The following is a 19,972-nucleotide window of genomic DNA, read 5'->3' as shown; positions in this document are numbered from 1 at the left end:
AAACAGATAAAAAGGATGATTGTTCCTCATAAAAAATGTCCCCAGGTCACGATGAATAGTCCATGGGAGGCTGTCCCACAGCCCAATGGATATTGCTGTCCGAGGTTTTCATGATGGCCAGTGTTATTTCCCCTCCAATTTACATCCTGGTATTCAGTATTCAAAATAATTCTCCTCCCTCCTCCCTGTCTTTGGCATTTTTTGTTTAAGGTGGGGTTGTTCCGTGTGGCAGCAGCATAGATTTATGCCCGATTAAAGGAAAACATATCCTCTTGAATTTCCTTCACCAGGTCAACCTCTTTCTTTTGGTCAACTCCACCTCTTCCTTTGAGCTTCTCCTGGTAAACCAGGGAATTTCAACAGACTTAGATTTAAGTCACCTCTGCCAGCAGGGGAAAGCCTGACCTTCATAAATTAATATGAGACTTTATTGTTAGCTTCAGTGTGCCTGAGATTTTACCTCAAGCCCATGGAAGTTTCTCTTGGTTGTTAGAGCCACTGCACATACATTTTGCTCAGGAAAACTAAGGGTGAGAGAGAGAGAGAAGACTGGATATCTGGAGGGAGGAGCATTGGCTGTTTTGCTAATGAAAAAATTGATCTAAGTCCTTCTTCACTCCCATCACAATGTAGTAACTGTGGTACAGCCTCACACCACCAACAGTGCCCATCCGATTCCCCCAGTCTTCATGGTACCTCAGACAGTCTACATGGTACCTCAGATAATGGCTGATACACCAGCTCTTCTCTCCATACACCCAGGAGCCAATCTGTGCTCCTCTCCTCATTTCCAGAACCACTTAACTGAAGGGGGAACAGAGAAGGGACAAGGATGGGGGTACAACATGCTGAAGAGACTTGTCTGAAAAAAGTGGGGTCAGCATGGAGGGAGTAGTGGGAACTCTTGAACCACTCTGTCACCTCTTGGCAGCAGTTTCCAGACAGGCTGAGCTGTTCTCAGCAGCCCTGGGCTCCCTCTGTGCTAATAGCTTCCTTCTCACCTACTCTTGCCATGGTCTTCTCCTCCTCATTCCATAACATGGCCCCATAACTGGGGCTAGATATAAGGAAGAAATTTTTTACAATGAGGGTGGTGAAACACTGGAACAGGTTGCCCAGAGAGGTGGTTGATGCCTCAGCCCTGGAAACATTCAAGGTCAGTTGAAGATGTCCCTGCTCATTGCAGAGGGATTGAACTGGGTGACCATTAAGGGTCCCTTCCAACCCAAATTATTCTATGACTATCTCCCACCTAAATTCCCTACCAACATCTTCAGGGCTTCCTGACTACACACTGTCCCCATGATGCTTTCCACATGATGCTTTCCACAGATCCCCCCCTTCAGTCTGTTACAAGACCAGTCTGCTCATGGTGATGTTATCTAAATGCAGATAATGAAACACATTCATCTTCTTTTACACTGCCTTCAGCTACTTCTGGAAGAAGGATGAACCAGGGTGGTGGCAGCAACAGAAGTTAATGACAATCAGTGTTTTTGCAAGACGTAGAGATTGCCTAAAGGGGTTTCAAAGTATAATTTTTAGGAGAATGATCCAAAACCCAGTCTTCCCACTTGCTTTTGGTCTCCACCATTTTATAGAAGAGGGTTTGCAGACAATTCTGTGGTTAGGGAGAAGTCTGTGGGATTTAGACCTTTGTTCCAATTTCCATTTGGATTGGGTTTAAAGTGCCTAGAAATGGCAGGTGACTTTCTCTCCTGCTGCTCAGACTGCACAACACCATTAAAAAAAAAGCCTCAGTAGAGCCAGATTTGTTGACAAGACAATTCTGTAGATTGACTGATGTTTCACTTTCTCATTTTTCATCAGAGACACGATAATTATTCTGTCAGACTCAATTTTCGCACCATCTGCATCCTGTTAGCTTTCATTCTCCAGGTTCAGTTTCACCCCAATATGTTCTGCATTGCTCTGCAATCAGTCCTCAAGGATATTTATGTCTCCAGAAAAGGAGAGTGAAGCAAGTTTTTCCTGTGCCCATAGTGTTCCTCCAATGGTGACGCACTAACCTGTTCCAGCCCTGCTCTCAGGGGATGCCAAAAGCTTTTGCAGAGCAGCTGAAAACTTTACACTTTCTAATACCAGTGTGCTCATGAATTACCCAGTGCCTCGAGAGACTGTGGTCTTATGCCACTGTAATAAACTATCCCTCACTATCACAGAAGACAGAAAACCCCGATTCCATGCTCTGAGATAAGTTCCCTTTCTGCTTTCTCTTTGTGGAAAAGTATAAAGTCTCTTTCCAAAGATACTGTCACAATGAAGAGATCCTCCAGCTTAAAAAATACCTTTTAAATAGCATTGCACATATTCTGTCCTGTGCTGCATAAAGGCCCCCAAGACATTCATTAAGTACATTTTACATTGAAAAAAAAAAAAAGAAAAAGGAAAAAAAGATCACGATACTACTATGCACTTGTCTTCATAGAGGACTTTGTATCTTCACTCTAATGCAAAAAGAACCCTCAATCACAGTTTCAAAGCTTTTAGGGCTGGTAGAAGCATTTCCTAAGATAACAGTGACTCTTTCTATTAACGAGATAAAAGAATGAAAATTCCTTCTTCCCTCTTTTAGTGCCTCAGAAAGTTGCAAGCCCTGCTCTGTTACAATTCATTCCTTCCCCCTACCAATTTCTGATGAGGATGAAGGATCCCCAGGCTTTGAAAAGCAAATGCTTCCAAGGCCCATGTTCCTTAGTACCTGTCCTTTGCCTGAAGCTACAAGTATGTAATCACTGGAAAATAAGCAAACCTGTCCTCCCCGTGCCTTCAGCAGCTTGCTCCTGCTTCTCACATCCCTTTCACCATGTCAGGACGACTCCTTTTGCAGCTAGCAGTGAACTGGCTAACTGGTTTACCACTAGCCTGGCCAAAAAAGGCTTGAATCTACCCACATTTATTCCTGAACCAGGTGCATGGACATCTGTGCAGGCACAAGGGTGGTGGAAAGGAAGAATGAATAACCAGGGATGGATCACAGGACACAGGCTGCAAAGCTGTGCATTTCAGCCATAGGATCTGAAGCTGTACAATTCTAAAAGAAATCTCCCTTAAGTCTGGGCCACCCTTGAGCATCAGGAATTACATCTATACATGGCCTTGTCACCTTAGGACACTATTTCCAGCAATATACATTGGCCTTCACAATGCAAATATATCCAGGTCCCCTCACAATCGTTCCAGAACTTGTGAAGACAAATGTGGCAGCAGATTTTTTGTAACAAAAGTACAACAGCAAGGCCCTGAGCCACAAACTGTGGAGGAGCACAACCTGAGCAGCCCCTGAGAAGTGAACACATTTGCCTACCCTAGTCTTATTCTTGAATGTTTCCAGGGATGGGGCCTCCATAACCTCTCTGCACAACCTGTTCCAGTGTTTCACCACCCACATTGTAAAAATTCTTTTCCTTATATCCAGTCTAAATCTACCCTGCTTTAGTTTAAAACCACCACCCCTTGTCCTGTCACAACAGGCCTTACTAGAAAGATTGTCCCCATCTTTTTTATAGTCCCCCTTTAAGCACTGGAAGGCCGCAATAAGGTTTCCCCACAGCCTTCTCTTCCCCAGGCTGAACAGCCCCAGTTCTCCCAGCCTGGCCTCACAGCAGAGGTGCTCCAGCCCTCAGATCGTTTTTGTGGCCCTAATTCTCCTCCTGAGGTGCCTGCTACTGGCCACTGCTGCAGACAGGATCCGTGGCTAGGAAGACTCCTCTTTGGACAGTTGCTCTTCTCTTGTGCTTATTTAATGTTGTCTGATCACAAAAGACAGAGGTTTTGACAGGGTCCTTATTGTAAGTGTCACAGAGGTGAAACTGCTCGGTACTTCAACTTGTACTTCCAGATTATACAATAATTTCTATTTTTTTATCTTACAATACACAATATAAAATGACACTGTACTTTGGCTTCAAGATTTGAATGCTTATTGCATGACTTTTAATAAACGAATATTGGTAACTCAGCAGGGAGCTGTCTGGAAAACAAGATAGGAAAAATGTTATTCAACATAGATATCTTCCAGCAAAAAAAAACTTCAGAGCTCTTAGGAGACAGTGCCACAATACCATTTTCAATAATTTGATGGTTCCACCTCTCTTGCAGCTGTTTTAAAAGCCTGAATTTTCAGCACATAGGAAAAAGTCTGAGACCACAGGAAAAGAAAAGCCTGCTTGGAGAATTTAAAGTGACCCCTGAAGAGAAAGGCAGTAGGATTTTGGGGAAGAGGCAGGAGCCTGCTGGGGCACAGGAGCTCTGCCTGGCCCACCAGCAGGAGGAGGGAGACTGTGGGCATCATAGATGAACATGCCAAGAGTTGCATGTTTGCAAGCCTTTTTTTTCTCAGTAGCTCTTTTCTACTGGTAAACAGAGAAAACCTGTGTTGTAAGACTGCTGGTTGTGTAGCTTTTTTAAAGGAAAGAACAGCAGATGTCTGGCCCCATTTGGAGCCGATAAATCTGCTGGCAGAGAGGATGCTGGAGCCCTGACCTGGGAGGAGAGCTCTGGACGCCAGCCCCAAAGAAGTGCAGATAAAAAGCCCACCCTTAAGAATTTGTACATAGAGACCACGAAAGGTAAAAGAGGCATTGAGCCCTGCAATTATGACAACAGTATCTGGCAAACAAAACCTGCAGCCATGCGAACACTGATAAATGCATTCTGATGACAGAAGCCCTCCTGGACCTCGTAGGACTATTTTCAGATGCTCTTGTACAAGAGTTGCTTTGTAAGCAAGTTAATGGTGATTGAATCTTTCCAGGCTCAATCTTCAAATATAAAGCCAAGCACTAATGGGGCTGAGAAAGACCTCAGCGCAGGGAAGAAGTTTATTGTGTCCGCAGGTCACTAGTTGCTGGTGCTGTGGCTGCAGAAAGACTACATAGTATTCTGTAGACTTCCCTCCTCGCCATAAGCTGTGCTATATGTGCACGTCCATCCATGCTGGAGGACAATGTGGTGTTTTAAAACCAAGATATCTCATCTCCCATGCCTGATCAACAGCGTTAAACGTGACAGTTTATATGAAAAGTTAATTGGTGCAGCAAACATTCAAACCATGAATGAGAGCGAGGCGAGAGACTGTTGCCCAAAGAGTCAGGCTGGGAGGCGCGGCACTCCAGAGGACAGGTTTAGAAACACTTTGATCCACTGGAGAGATGACCCAAAGCCAACAGGGCAGAGTTCACAGCAGGACACATAGCGAGGAGAAATGCTAAGCACAATTATGGAGTGGCACATATCTGGTGGGGTAATTGTGTTAAAGAAAAGATTCAGAGGGAGAAGATGACAAAGGGAATCACAGCAGCCAGACCACTCAGATAATGCCACAAAAGGTGAGGGCACACTGGGACCTGCTAGCAAACGCAAAGAGTTAACTGCTCCAGGCCCCTCGGTCCTGTCAGTCCTCCACAGCAAAGCAGTGCTCACTCTTCTGTGGTTCATTTCAGAAGAAATGTAGCCAAACAGGAGACTCCAGAGTGGGACAGCCTGGACAGAACAGCAAGGACTACAGGCAAGAAAACCACCAGGCTGAAATGATCCCAGTTTTCTACCCTGAAAAGCCTACTGTAGAGAGGATGACATTGGCGAAGAACATTTAGGTTATATACTAGGGAAAAACCACTTTCTACTTATATGAGAGTTAAGTACTGGAATGGGCCATGTAGGGCACCTTAATTGCAGGTTTAAAATAAAACATAATCAGTTAACAAACAGGATTATATGATAAGGCTTGTTGTTACAGCAGAGCAAAACTGAACGGCTTGGACATCCTCTCTAGTTTTAGGTGCTACTTTCTCACTAAAACAAATATATTTACATGGGCATCATTTTGTTTGAAAAACCTTCTGATACAAATACAATTAGGTTAGAGGAACCACCTTTCAGACTCAGTGTAATTTAGGATAACAAACATAGGAAGAGCTAGAAATACAAACTTAGATCTTAACTCCTGAACTCCCCAAATCTGCAGGTCCCAATGATTTTAGCAGAAAATGCTAGCATCCGACCCTGAATTAAGTGTCTTTCAGGCCAGCTCCTGATGTACATAAAATCATTTAGGTTGGAAAAGACCCTTAAGATCCTCTAGTCTAACCGTTAACCCAACACTGCCAAGTCCACCACTAAACGATGTCCCTAAGTGCCACGTCTACACGTCTTTGAAATCCCTCCAAGGATGGTGACTCAACCACTTCCCTGGGCAGCCTCTTCCAATCCTTGACAACCCTTATATACATAATACGCTCCAGGAGAGAGAATATATACTGCAAGCCAATACGAGTCAGATCTACAAAAAAATGCTTCTTATTTTAGTCTCATCACTTTACATGATATAATAGCTATTTTCTTTATGGAACAAAATGATTCTTCTGCTAAAACAACCTTGATTAAAACCAAATCTGAGGTAGGCTGAAATTCACTCTACGTCTTCAGAGAAACAAACTCCCCATCATAGGAAATTCAGTGCACTAAGGGCATGATAGTTTGCCCTTTCCTGCGGAAGCCACGGGCTGGAATCCAGAACCAAGCTCCAAGCCCAAGTTCAACAGCAAAACTGTCAGACTACGAGAGCAGATGTTCCTACCACACTGGTAAAATACTGTGTGTTTAGAAAACGAGAAGGGAGCGAGTTACAGGAAGGGAAATACTCCAACAGCAACAACTGCAGAGAGTCCATGATACGGAAAGACACTCCTGCATTCCCGAGGATAACAACAGGGATGGAAAATAAAAGAGGCAAAGCTCCCAAATATTTTTTGAACTTCTTGCAAGGTAAAGGCAGACTGAAGGCAGAGATAGAGTGGCTGTGCAGCAGGAATTGCCTGCTGTGAGTCTTGACTAGCTGAGAACCAGCAATGTGCTCTTCCCTGCTGGACAGTGCTTGCAGCTCGACACCCAGGGACAGAGTCTGGGCTCTCTTATCTCGGCTACCTTTTCCCCTGCCTAGAAGAAGTGTCCTCTTCCTGTACAAAAAGCAATTCCTCCTCTGGTTTCTGCATACACAGTGAGGAGAAGGAGGGGATATGATCAAGGCTTGACTAGATGAATGACTTCGCCATAGCCCAGCAGATCCAGAAGCTGGGTATTAGGGAACAGGACACAATTACCTGGGATAAACACACCCCAAAAAGTAATCCTGAGGAGTAGCTCATGTGAAAGAATACAGTGGCTTTACTAGAAATTTTGATGACAAGCAGGATGCAAGCATATGCAAGATAACCTTATCCATAATATTCTTTATCTGTCTACACAGCCCTTACATCTTCGAGGTCTGCCTCAGGGTCCCCCAGTGACCTTGAGTTGGTCAGTATAAGTTGCCTCAGTTTCCCCACCTATCACACTGCTCTTAGCTGAAACTGCAGTTAAACCTTATGCTTGTGAAATGCTCTTAAAATGGTTTATTCCATTCCTTTACTTTGCATATTCCTATAGCAAAAGCTAAAATATTTATCTGCCTACTGGTACATTTTGAGGACAAAAGAAAAAAAAAAAAGCTTGTAAAGAAAACAGAACGTTACCATTGAATTTTCAGGCTAGGACTAAAACGTATTTCAGAATGCTAATGAGTGCTTTATCTAAACATTAGTCATTAAAAATTATGCAGAGCAGGGCCATCCAACATGGTACACAGTGTTTAATGTTGCATGAATTTACACAGTAACTGTTCTGAACAGCAAGGAGGGCACTGATGCAGAGCATCATCTCCTCAGAAAATGATTCTTGTGGGGTCATGTGTGGACGTGCATACAAAAGTTTGAAATCAGCACAATGTATCCAAAATCCAACAATTACTCAAACGCCAGGACTGCAGAAGGCACTCAGTGCTCCTGAGACAGCAGATGGGGAGGGGTGCAGCCATAAGTTCAGAGAACCGTTTGGAGCTGAGTTGCACAGACTGTACAGTACTGTTTGAGAACAAAACCACTCTGTTCACTGTTTATAGGAAGAAGGCAGAGCTGTTCTCGACTCCCCAGCTCATCATCAAATGTACACACACGAAGCTGCTTGCTGGTCCATCTTGCAATGAGGGATCCCATTTTAAATGTTTCGGGCCACCCACATAAAGATGGACTGTCGATACAAAAGAAACATTCACATGAAATTTTAAAAAGGGGCAAGAACAGTCTTTTCACTCACCGTGGTCTCCTGAAAGCCAAACCATACTGCTGACAAGCGAGGCCAACCGTTGGGGTGTAAACGATGGGCATGAATCTCTCGATGTCGGAGGTCAGTACTCGATAAAAAAGCTTCTCGTTCCTGTCTTGTAATGTCATAAGAACAATATACCTTAAAAGTAAAATAAAATATAAATCGGTATTTATGGATATTGGCAGTTTCATAAAAAGCAGTAGCTGGCTCGCTCAGTACGTGCTCAGTTCTCCCAAGCCCTGACACTCCTCCGTGCTGCATCGCGAGCAGATACTTTGAGCAAAATTTCCCAGAGGACCTGAGCGACTCCCCCATCCTCACCGACAGCTCATAAAGACTCGGTAGAGCTGGAAGTCAGACCCACGTGCGTATGCTGAGAATTTTGGAATTTGCATTAGAAGTAAATGCAATGGAAAGGGTCAAAAGTTGGCTTCAGGGCTACCTGGGACAGAGCGGGACATCATCTTTATTACCAAAGTCTGTAATGCAATCTATAAGATAAAATATGCATATATGCAAATACTGTTATGCATATTTCAAAGCATGGTCTTTCTCAAAATATTTTCACAAAACCTCTCTCTCCATTGTCCCACTTCCTCATTCATTTAATCACTAAACACAGGATAGTTAAATCCCGTATTTGAAAAAAAAAAAATCCAAAAATATTAATTCAGAAAATGAAAATGTTAAATCAACTTTGTATTCTTAGTGTTGTCCAGACTTACACGTGCATCACTGGGTTTATATGACCACCTAGTGACTTCGAATATGTTACATTTGTCCTAAGATTTTTCTTTCTTGAAAATGCTTCATTGGCTAAGATTGAATTTGTCAGACTGAAGCCAGAAAAATGAAAAACTCAAAAAGTAAAGAGAGATTGCGCATGATTTTCTGTCTGAGAAACTTGTATGAACCTAATGATGAACTCCCTTTTGTGTTCAGCACCCAGCCTTGCAGCATGGCTTCAAAAAGGCATCACATGCTGCCCACAATATACAATTTGCAAGATTGACACGTGCATTTGTGACACAGAAAAAACAATGCAATGGAATTGCTCAGCAGGGGAAGGGTCCTGCTGCCTCAGTCCCCAGATTGATAACAGCTGAGGCAGACAGAGATGCAAACCCTACCGTCTGTTATGACAGGAGTCAAACACCATCTTCCATCCATAACCCTGATGAACAATACTGGACACAAAGCAAGCTCAGGAACAGAAAGATTAGTCATCATTCGTCATTGCTTCTGCTTTTTATTTTTTTCTTACCAGTTGGCAGGTTCTTTCTGTTATTCCAGCCAGTATTTCAGTGAATGTATTAATGAGCATACAGACAGGTACATGGACTACATGCATTCACTCTACTCCAGTGCTCTGCAGCAGGGCCTGCCTTTTCATTGTGTACTTGTACCCAAAGTACAGTGAATTGCCAGGCTAATACCAGAGCTCTCCAGCAATGTGGAGGTAGAAAAAAGCAGTGCCACTGCTATTTTGGTACTGGGGCAGCATCTAACTGGGGCGACAGCACACTGGCCAGAATAAACACTCCTGGTGCTGGAGAGTACGGACAGGAGGAAAAAAATTACTCTGAAAGAAACCTGTGTGCCTTGAAGCAGGATCCTCAAGTCTTCCCAGGGGCTTTAAAGAACTGAAAATTAAAGGGAGAAGGAAATAAGATGGTGTTTACATACTTGTCTAGATCATTAGATTTGTTCTCGTAGTTTTTCATAACACGGAGGACTTGGACGTCTTGGCTCAAGAAGCAAGGAGGAAGGAGGCCATGAATTCCCAGCTGCAGCCTCTCTTCAAGTGTAAAAGCCATTCCCTGGGAAGAAAAGAGGAAGGCATGTTCAAATGGCATGATACACACTACTAGATAGGATATCTTCCTATATAGGAAGTCCTCCCTTAAAGGGGGACTATAGTAAAGATGGGGGCAATCGCTTTAGCAATGCCTATTGCAACAGGACAAGGGGTGATGGTTTTAAACTAGAGGAGGGTGGATTTAGACTGGATATAAGGAAAAATCTTTTTACTATGAGGGTGGTGAATCACTGGAATGGGTTGCCCAGAGATGTTGTGGGGGCCACATCCCTCGAAACACTCAAGGTCAGGTTGGACGGGGCTCTGAGCAACCTGATCTAGTTGAAGATCACAGGATCACAGAATCCCAGGTTGGAAGGGACCTCAGGGATCATCTAGTCCAACCTTTCTAGGAAGAGCCCAGTCTAGACAAGATGGCCCAGCACCCTGTCCAGATGACTCCTGAAGGTGTCCAACGTGGCTGAATCAACTACTTCCCTGGGGAGATTATTCCAATGGTGACTGTCCTCACTCTGAAAAATTTCCCTCTCGTGTCCAATCGGAATCTTCCCAAGAGCAATTTGTGTCCATCCCCCCATGTCCTCTCCATGGGACTCCTTGTAAAAAGGGAGTCTCCATCTTCTTTGTAGCTGCCCCTTAAGTACTGGTACATGGTGATGAGATCCCTTCTGAGCCTTCTTTTCTCAAGGCTGAACAAACCCAGCTCTCCCAGCCTATCCTCGCATGGCAGCTTCCCAGCCCTTTGGTCATCTTGGTGGCCCTTCTCTGGACCCCTTCCAGCCTGTCCACATCCTTTTTGTATAGCGGGGAGCAGAACTGTACACAGTACTCCAGGTGTGGCCTGACAAGCGCTGAGTAGAGCAGGATGATGACTTCTTTATCTCTGCCGGTGATGGCCTTTTTGATGCAACCCAGCATCATGTTGGCCTTCTTGGCCACAGCAGGACACTGTTCACTCATGTTGAGCTTCCTGCCCACCAGTGAGTGGAGTGGTCTTCCCTAACACTTCCAAAGATGTCCCTGCAGGGGGGTTGGACTAGATAGCCTCTAATTGTCCCTTCCAGCCTAAACCATTCTATGATTCTATGATTCTAAATCCAAGAGGAAAGCAAGGAAGAGCATGCAGCCCCCAAGGCCCTGAAGGCAGTCCTCAGCTGCAGGGAACGTGGGGCTCAGACCACCCAGACCCGACAGCTTCTGGATTAGCAGTGCCTCGTGCCAGCCAGGCTTTGATGATTCACACTTTTCTGCCATTTGAATTTGGTTGGTCTCTACAGTATATAAAACCTTATAGTGCATACATCCTTAAGGGTTATTTACTTTATGCTCTTACATTACTTAATTAGCTCAGGCCTAGAAGTTTCAATGGCCTTCCTGATAGCCCAGCTCTCACAATCCTTTACGAACCATGTATCAGGTTTAGATGTGGATACCCGATAGTATACCCAACTCATCAGGTCATCACAGCATCAACTCATCAACTTCAGTTATCTTCTAGTTTTCCACCAGACACAATGTGTATTAATGACATATTAGCAGCGCAGAAGACAGACTTGACATGTAGGATGCTTTCTCAGTGTCAAACCTTTTTTTTTTTTTATTCAAGGAGCACACAGAGTGGCACAAGTATTATTAAGCAGCTGACACTGGCCCACAGCTGAAGCTCAAATGCTAGCTTGGGTGTGATATCCCTGCCCTTATGGGGCAAATTTCATCCTTCCTAGGCAGAAGCCTGAGCCTGCCCCGCTCCCATGCATGCAGGGGCTGATGCTCCAGACGGCCAGCAGCACCCTGCACTGGACTCAGCCCGATGAACAGCAATGGTAAATGCATTCTGCAGTCTGGGAAGAAGATTATAAAAGGTTTTAGTCCTTAATTAATGGGATTTCTGCTATGCTGATAGCAGATTAGACAGCAGGATGGAAGAAAACATTTTCAGAAGCGTGTAAGGAGCTTAAATCCTAATGAAAACTTCACCCATAACTAACCAACTGATTCATATCTTGATGAACAGCTGGCAGTAAAATATTCAAAATCAGTAATTATTGGACTACATCTATTCAAGCACACAGACAAATGCTTGAAAAAATCTTAACGAGCAGCTTTATGACTACATAGCTGTTAAACAGCTATTTTCTTCCATGGATTTAGTGTTTTTCTATGACAAATAACTGTTATTAATGTTGCACAAGAAAAAACTGAGGACATATCTTGATGTTTTGGCAGCCTTCCCTCACCTCCTGTTGCTTGTTCCTGTCCCCGTGCCATCCCAACGGTTGTGCCAGGACAAGCATGTGTGCAGTCACATGGTTAATCAGCGAGAGGAAGTACCTGGATTAAAAATAACCAGGTCATTTGAGCTCAGAGCAGCTCCCCTGGCTGAGGATACACCGTAGATGGCTCCGCAGACGCTGGCAAACCTGGGCACAGCCACTGGGGACATACAGCCACGGGATCGGACCGCTGGAAGAGCCGCTCACTTGTAAGTGGCGCGGCTGCTGGTGAAAGTTTGTCAAACTGGCAGCGATACCAAGTAACCTGTGATGGGATAGAGGAAAGGACTGAAACTGATTCTCCTGTTTGCCAGATCCATGCTTTGTACCTAGCGTGACACCTCTTTTATTACTAAATTGTGCACTAGTGAAAATTTTTTTTAAAAAGTCTTCATATATTTCAGAAAAGTTATCCAAGACAACTGAGAAGAAAACAATCTTTATCCCACAAGCATTTTCATAGATTTTTTTCTGTTCTGTATCAGGATAGAGCCAAGTATTTCCCAAATCTTTGATACAAGAACACAGCTAAGAGAAATCATTCCTCTTCCAGCCAGCAGACGAGGAGTCAGCAGTTGCCCGGGAGGCAGGAGGTCAAGATTTTGCTGTCAAACCCAGAAACACCACCAAGGTCTCTGCGGCTGTTGGTGAAGGTTGTACCAAGGACTTGGCTGGTTCTCCTAAGTGCCTGACATTTCTGACCCAGATTTCCTTCCTGGACCCGAGAAGCCTTCCCCTAAATGAGTTTCACAGCAGAACTGGTATATTTGCGCAAGATAAAGTTTGAGTTTTTGTGAGTTTTCATTTCTGAATTTAAAAAAAAACCTGACACATTTTCATCAGAAAAATTGCAACCATCTGTATTCTCCAGACTGGAGACTTTTGAAATACTAGACCAAGATCAACACTGGACATAAGCTTGGGTCAGCATTTGGCTTACATGCTGACAATATTGTATCATGGCAGTGGAAATACAGCTACTGCAAATGTCAAAGTTTATCTGCAATGAATGAAAAAAAAGATACAATTTCAAATCATTTACTTCCTTCGACCTTTGAACATGGAGGATAGAAAAATGGAAGATGGAAGTATCTGGCACTAAATACTCCACTTGCTTGTCTAGAGAGAGTCACATCATGGGTTGGCTGATCAGGGTCCAAGACCTGAGCCCTGGAACAGAAATGAAGCTCAGCAAAAGAAAAGTAAACCAGTGGTGGTTACTCTTCTAAAAGAGAAAGGGGTAGAACAGGCAGAAATGCAGTATCCAAGGCATCACTGCCTCCAACCACTAAAAAACTTCTTGAGGAAAAAAGGCCTTTCAGTTATTTTCCACCCACTAAAATAGTGAAAAGTTGCAATATTTCATCAAATGATCACACACCCAACACAAGAAAAAATGTCTCTATTTCAGCTAATTTCTATTCAAAATAATACCACGATGTTTTACAGAAACATCAGTCTGCATGCCCACTAGTAAATCCCCTTTTTTTCCAGTGGGTTGGGCTCTGCCTGAATGACATCTCCTATGACCCAGGATGGCCAGGAGCATCTGGCTTCCCTTTAGCCAGGGCAGCGTGAGAGCTGTGACGGAATTTCAGCTGCCACAACGGTGAAGCACTTCTATTCGGTCACTTGCCCTTCAGTCCTGCTGGGCTTTTTTTCTCCCTTTGTGGGAGGAATTCACCAGGCTGAAAAGTGTTCAGCAGTGTGCTGGGAAATCTCTTGAAGTGGGATTGGGAATTAATGTAATAATTAATAAGATTGAATAGGGTCAATAAGGAGCGTGGGGTTGTAGAGCAGTTTGTCTGCATAACTTGGGCTGGGGGGAACATTCGTGCACACCTTGGGCACAACTCTGCTCGGTGCTTAACTTCTGTCTAGTTTTTATATCTGCACAGTGCCAGCAGTCTGGTCCCTGCCAGTGCCGACCTACTATTTCAAGACAGGACAAACTCAAGACTTTGAACTTGAATCTGAAGCATTTCGGAGATCTATGCACACGGATGCATGTTTTTTGGACTGTGAGAGCAAACTAAACTGTTTATTTCAACACAACCACAGTTGTGCTGTTAATGGTCCAAGGTAAGCATGGTCATACTAACATATGGCATCTCTAGCTCACCGCACTTTTGCACCCAAATGACCTATACCAGCATAAGCATCTTCACACTGGAGTGACTGCAACCACATGTGATGAGGAAGTCGCAGCCTTCACGAGTTAAATCTTAAAAATACTTTGAAGTACGGAGCTGGTCCATCATACAGTGGCTCTGTGGTAGGGTCGGGAGTGGAGCAGAAATTGCCTGCCCTAACTTTGAAGGCTGCTCTCTGAAGTTTCTCAGAAGGTCTAGGAGTAGGACCCCTGGGTGAAGTGGTTATATTCACTGAAACAGCACAGCGTGAAATGAATTTGGAAACACATTCTGCCCCAGATCAAAAGCTGGAATTCACTGAGGTATTGCTATGTTTAAGATTAAAGCTTTTAGGGTTGGATTTTTTTTTTTTTAAGACTGCCTGAAAGCCATATTGTACCACTCTTTTTCTGGTCTTGAAAGGTCTAATGATTAGATGGTGAGCCACAGCGCTGCAGAGCTAAAGCCAGGTGCTCCGATTCATTTTTAAATGTGTGGGAAACTAGTTGTCATGGAGAGGGCAAATGCTATGTCACTACCCAAAAACAAAGGCAAAAATATCAGCTGCCCACAAGGCTTCATGCTACGTAGGGGCCAAGCGATGGGTTTTGTGCTGAAAAAGGCTTGCTGCAAACAACCCCAAATGCTTCTGTTTTCTTATCACTGACAGCACCAAGGCTGCTATGTGGCAGCTCCCTCTTTGCAGCTCAAGCCCATAAAAGCCACTTATTTCAGGAACTGAAGGGCGAAGCCAATTCACAGCTAACGAATAGTTTTATCACTGCCTGCACTCTCCAGCAGTGAGGAGGGGGTGTTTCACTCAGGGATGAATACAAGCAGGAGGGATGCTAGCATGGCTTAGCCTTATAATTTGCTCATTATAGATCATACTTCTGTAGATGGGAACAAAGACACAAAATGGTAGCTCCTAGGGTACCAGAAAACTTTTGTTAAGGCAGTGGGGGTTTAATCAAGGGCTGAATGAGGCTTTACCTAGTGCAGAGCATGCAGAGTCCACTGCAGCTCAGACCACCTCTGGCTTCTCAGTATCTTTTTGGAGCAAAGTCTTCACTTACTGCATCTTTCAATATCTCTGTGCTCTAGACAGTAGCTAGCAGCCACAGCACAGGGAGGGCTGTGGGCTGGCTTGGATGGCCAGACTGAGGGGGTTATGCAGTTTGTACGGTCCCAGACTGTTGTCCTCAGGGACTCAAGCTGCGGTTCTCAGGCAGCCTTTGGGACCACAGTCCCTAACCCACGCAACTGAAAGCTGGCCTGGCAGTCTCTGAGCTGAGTAAACCAGGATCAGTGAACATCTCCCAACCCTTTGGAAACAGTCCCTGGAACAGGGAACTTCCTAGTCTGATAAAAACAGAGTGCTCAAAGGGGACACAGGGGAAATACAGACACACAGGGATCATCACTGCAGGCTGCAAGAGCAGGCACAGCTAATCGGCTTCTCCTTTATGATTAGCATGTTAACAGCCATGCTAGGAAGTCCTAAAAGTCAGGGAACTTCATAAGCTTATTCCGTACAGATTTTTCCTGTAATGTGTTTTCCATAGATATTTGCACCTGTCCAATTTTATAGCCAGGATGTACTTTGACTATCTGCTAGCAAAAGTACCTCCCATAAGAGGTCAGTGCCAGAAGCTAAACTAATCCCTACTGAGACTGCATGCAGGGGCTGGGGAGCAGAGAGCAACAGTAGAAAACATCAATTTTCTACACTGTGAAAGATTTTTCTACAAAGGTCAGATCCTACTGTGGCCTCCTTGGCTCCGGCTGACTTGATAACCCTCTTCACAGTGCTCCTTCTCAGCTACTCAAGCTTCTGTTGCTGGCATGGAAGAACTGCCACAGACGCTGTCCTGCACTGCATCCCACCCTGGGAAAGCTGTACTGAAAATATTATTTGCATAAAAAGAGGCGCACTGGAGGGGTAATTCTTTATTTCTCATTTTACATATCTTGTAGCTTCTTATTACCTTTAATTTGTATGTGTGTATGCTTTTGAGCTTGTGAAAAACCCAAACCCAGGATGCTTTGGGTATGTGGAAGACATCGTTCAGCATGTCTTCTGTGAAACCTGGAAAGACTCCCCACTGTGCCTTCTCAGCAGTTATTGCTGGGCAAACCACTTTTTGACGGTGATTTACAAACTCTTCTCATAGTGCCTTTGCCTCTTTCTGGGTTCAAAGTCACTAGTTGAAAAAATTGCACACTCTTGGCCATCCCCTTTGTTACAAAGTGATATAATAAAGGATTTCTAATCCTTTATATCATTGTTCCTTCCTCTCCCGCAGAGCCTGGGAACGACGAAAACCCTCCAAGACAAAGATAATTAAGCAACTCAACTTCATGTTTGTTTCAGTTCCTGGGGAACCATCTTTAATGAGGTCCACTAATTCAATTACAACATAAGTTGTCCCTACTATTAATGAGGTTTTACCAGTAACTGTTTTGTTTTGTGCAAGTAACTTCCTTTCACTGGATTAGAGGGACATATTTCCATTATTCTTCTCATTTTTACCTTGTCTTACACAGTGACTTTTGATTTACACCAACATAAGAGTAAGCAGAACTGGAATGTTACAAAGGCCCTGTGCCAGAATACTTACTGACCAGGGACCCGATCCTGCACAGTTTATGTCACAGAAGTAAATGCTTTCATGATGACGACATCCCTGATGGGCATGTGGTGGGCAAGATGTGACAGGGCAAGAAGGCAAGGCCAGAAGAAGCAAAACCATGCTGTTCCCACATGTACACGAGGTTTACCTCAATAAATAAAACTCATAAGACAAATGTCTTCAGGGTTTATTCATTAATCCTCAGGAAGAACCTCAGTGCTAAGCTCCTCAAGCCCTGTACTGTGATTTCAGGCTGCGGGGGTACAGTTCTATACCAAATTCAGCAAAGAACTCATTACTATTTCTCACAGTTTGCCAGCCTCCAGGGCAGCAATTTTTCCTCCATATATATATATATATATATAAAAAAAAAGAAATCCATATGCTAGAAATTATATGTGTTTTGTGTGCAAACAAGATTCTGGTGCATTGAGAAAAACAGATTTTTAAAACTGAGCTAGACAATCTTCCCCAAAGAGCAGCTGGTTTGGCAGGCTGGTTTTGTGAAGGATCTATGAACTTTGTGGATGGTTAAAAATAGCATCATTGCTCTATTGATAGGAAAGGTGGAGATAGGCAGTTAACGCCAAGTAAGAGGAGACAAGATACAGCTGTTCTTTTAAGAAATTGAAATTTTGGGACAAATTCAATGCCTTGTTCCCACAAAACTGATATTAAGATCCTCACAGAGTTCTAGCCAAGCTTAATGGGGATACTTCTTTGGCTTTAGTGAGAAATAGATTAGGCTGACACTTCTTTTGATTTTGACTAGATTCACAAGTGTCTTTACGTGCATGAAGCGTCTAAATACAAGCTTCAGGGTCTTTCAGTAAAGGAGAAGAGTCAAATCACTGCATGGGGAATAGGACTGCCATGTAAAGACTTGGTGTAATGGGGAAAAAAACCTGAGAAATCCTGAGAAATTATTAGGAGCAATAGAGCAGCACAGAGTCCCAAACAGGGTGGGACACATGGTGCATGCATACACGCATACAGCAGAGCAAACGACTGTTCCTGCCCAGATGAGTTTAAAAACACAAAGCACTCACTGGTTGTCTCTTCATGTGTAGCAAAATACTTGGTAGAGAAGGGAGGCCTGATGAAGCAAGCAGTAATGAGGGCATTGGGTTTTGTGCTACAACCAAGTGCACGAGCAGATTCCTGAGGCAAACCCCAAATTCTCAGCCCTCTATCAAAACTATCCCACGAGATCTTGGCACACAGATGCCGGTGGATTAGCCCTCCTGACTCCCAAGAACATGAAGACACCCTGGTGTCTCCTCCTCTACGTGATTCCCAGCCTCCCTGTGTAATTCCACATCTGTTTTTCACCTACCACTGTCACACCTTTTCATGCCAATTAGTGAGTGAAATGAGGTAGTCCAGGACAGAAATGAGAAGGTCGTAGTCCACCTGGCTACCCAACTCAGCTGTGGGCGATGCTATTCTTTCGCCTCATGGGGAGAAGGAGCAAGGTAAAATCAGCTTCTGCAGAAGGCTTGCCAAGCACAAAACCCAGTATTTCTGTCAGAGTATGGCAGCTTCCGTGATGCTGCAGACACACATTTCTCCCAGTGTGATGTTTCTCCTAGACAGGAAGAATTCAGCATAAATTACAACGCTTGCATTCCTAAGCCTATGAAAACCAGCCCTCATCTTCAATTCCGACAAGCAAATATGTCTGAGAAGAAAGATCAAGGCAATTTTAAGGTTTAAATGTGATCCAAAATGTTAAGAGAATACAGTTTTAAAAGCCAATTTTACAATGTCTGGAAACTTTTCCCATTGTACAGGCAGCTGCTCACAGGAATCATGGTTGCATATAATTTGGGTTTGGTGCTATAGAGAGCACTAAATTCCATTTGAAGTTCCAACAAATTACATAAAATGAGGCTCGTGCACTTAATTACTTGCACGCAAACTGTATCGTGCTGTAGGTTTGGAGGATGGGAGTCTCTCCGCAATTTGTATCTCATTTGCTCTTGCCGCTCCAGCAAATGAGGCTGCTCCAAATGTAGGTTGGAGCTGGATGGCTGCTGGTAGCTATATTTGGTTGAACACCACTGAAAAGCACTGCCTAAGCCATAGAACTAGCTGTTTCACATGAAGATTGCTTGGATGGAAGCGTCATCTGAATGAAACCAAGAGTAGTTTTCTACTGACTTCACCAGAAGTGATTTCTCCACTGTATCATTCATATGTCCTTGCATGCTTCTTCTGCCAAAGCTCTGTAGAAAGGAACCATCAGAAGCAGCTTCTTGAGCAGTACCAGATACTGTCTGCTCATTCCCATCTAATCCAGGACAAGCAGGCTTGGCTTCTGAACCATAAATTTGGTAGGTGTTTAATGAGATGCAACATATGCATGCTTCAGAACACCACGGGCCATTTCAGATGCTTACAAAACATTCAGATACCCCTTCAGATAAAAGATTCTAGAGAAAGGCAATGCTTTCCTTTAAAAATTAGGAATATGAGAAATAAAGAAGGCTTTAAATAAGAAATCTGTCATCTCAGTAAAACAAATGCACTAGAAAAAACACCACTAAATTCTTCTCTGATTATACAACCACCACTGAAGAGAACCAACCATGCAGGTGAACACAGAGCATCCTGCAGGAAATCTGTGTGAGCCTCCATTTCCCGTTTGAGGAATTCACACTGTTTTTGTTTTTCTCTCACTGCTTCTCCAGTCCATCTGCACTGCAAGGTTGTTGATGGACTTCAACCCAGGCAGCTTATGCTGTGGCTCAGCAGAGAAGCTGTAGCTGTTGTGATGTGTACGGGGCCATGGTACAGTCACCCACTGCTGTGCGCATCCGCATTGCAACACACCAGCTGAGAGACGTACAGCACTCTCAAGGGTGTTGGGCTTCCCTTTGGAAGGCAAAAGGAGATCTTCGTGCTGTCCTCATCTGGCAGCTCACCCGAGAGTTGAGCTGTGCTTTG

At 44.0% G+C, this 19,972-nt stretch overlaps 2 protein-coding genes across 3 annotated transcripts in view; one reads left to right on the top strand and one right to left on the bottom strand.

Moving 5' to 3' along the window:
* Window positions 1-19,972, top strand: part of PRSS23 (serine protease 23) — a 289,202-nt gene that overhangs the window by 149,352 nt on the left and 119,878 nt on the right. The window lies entirely within an intron of this gene.
* ME3 (malic enzyme 3) overlaps window positions 1-19,972 on the bottom strand; it is a 130,839-nt gene that overhangs the window by 52,454 nt on the left and 58,413 nt on the right. For both annotated transcript variants that reach the window (XM_064441405.1, XM_064441404.1), the window contains exons 2-3: window positions 9,853-9,986; window positions 8,155-8,304 (exon numbers count right to left, since the gene is read on the bottom strand). In XM_064441405.1, the coding sequence (XP_064297475.1) occupies window positions 8,155-8,304; window positions 9,853-9,986 (284 nt within the window). The remainder of the gene's footprint in view (window positions 1-8,154; window positions 8,305-9,852; window positions 9,987-19,972) is intronic.

The sequence above is a fragment of the Phalacrocorax carbo genome, chromosome 1 (assembly GCF_963921805.1).
Source record: "Phalacrocorax carbo chromosome 1, bPhaCar2.1, whole genome shotgun sequence".
Taxonomy (NCBI): domain Eukaryota; kingdom Metazoa; phylum Chordata; class Aves; order Suliformes; family Phalacrocoracidae; genus Phalacrocorax; species Phalacrocorax carbo.
The sequence above is the reverse complement of the archived record's forward strand: the minus strand, read 5'-3'. Positions and strand labels throughout refer to the sequence as shown.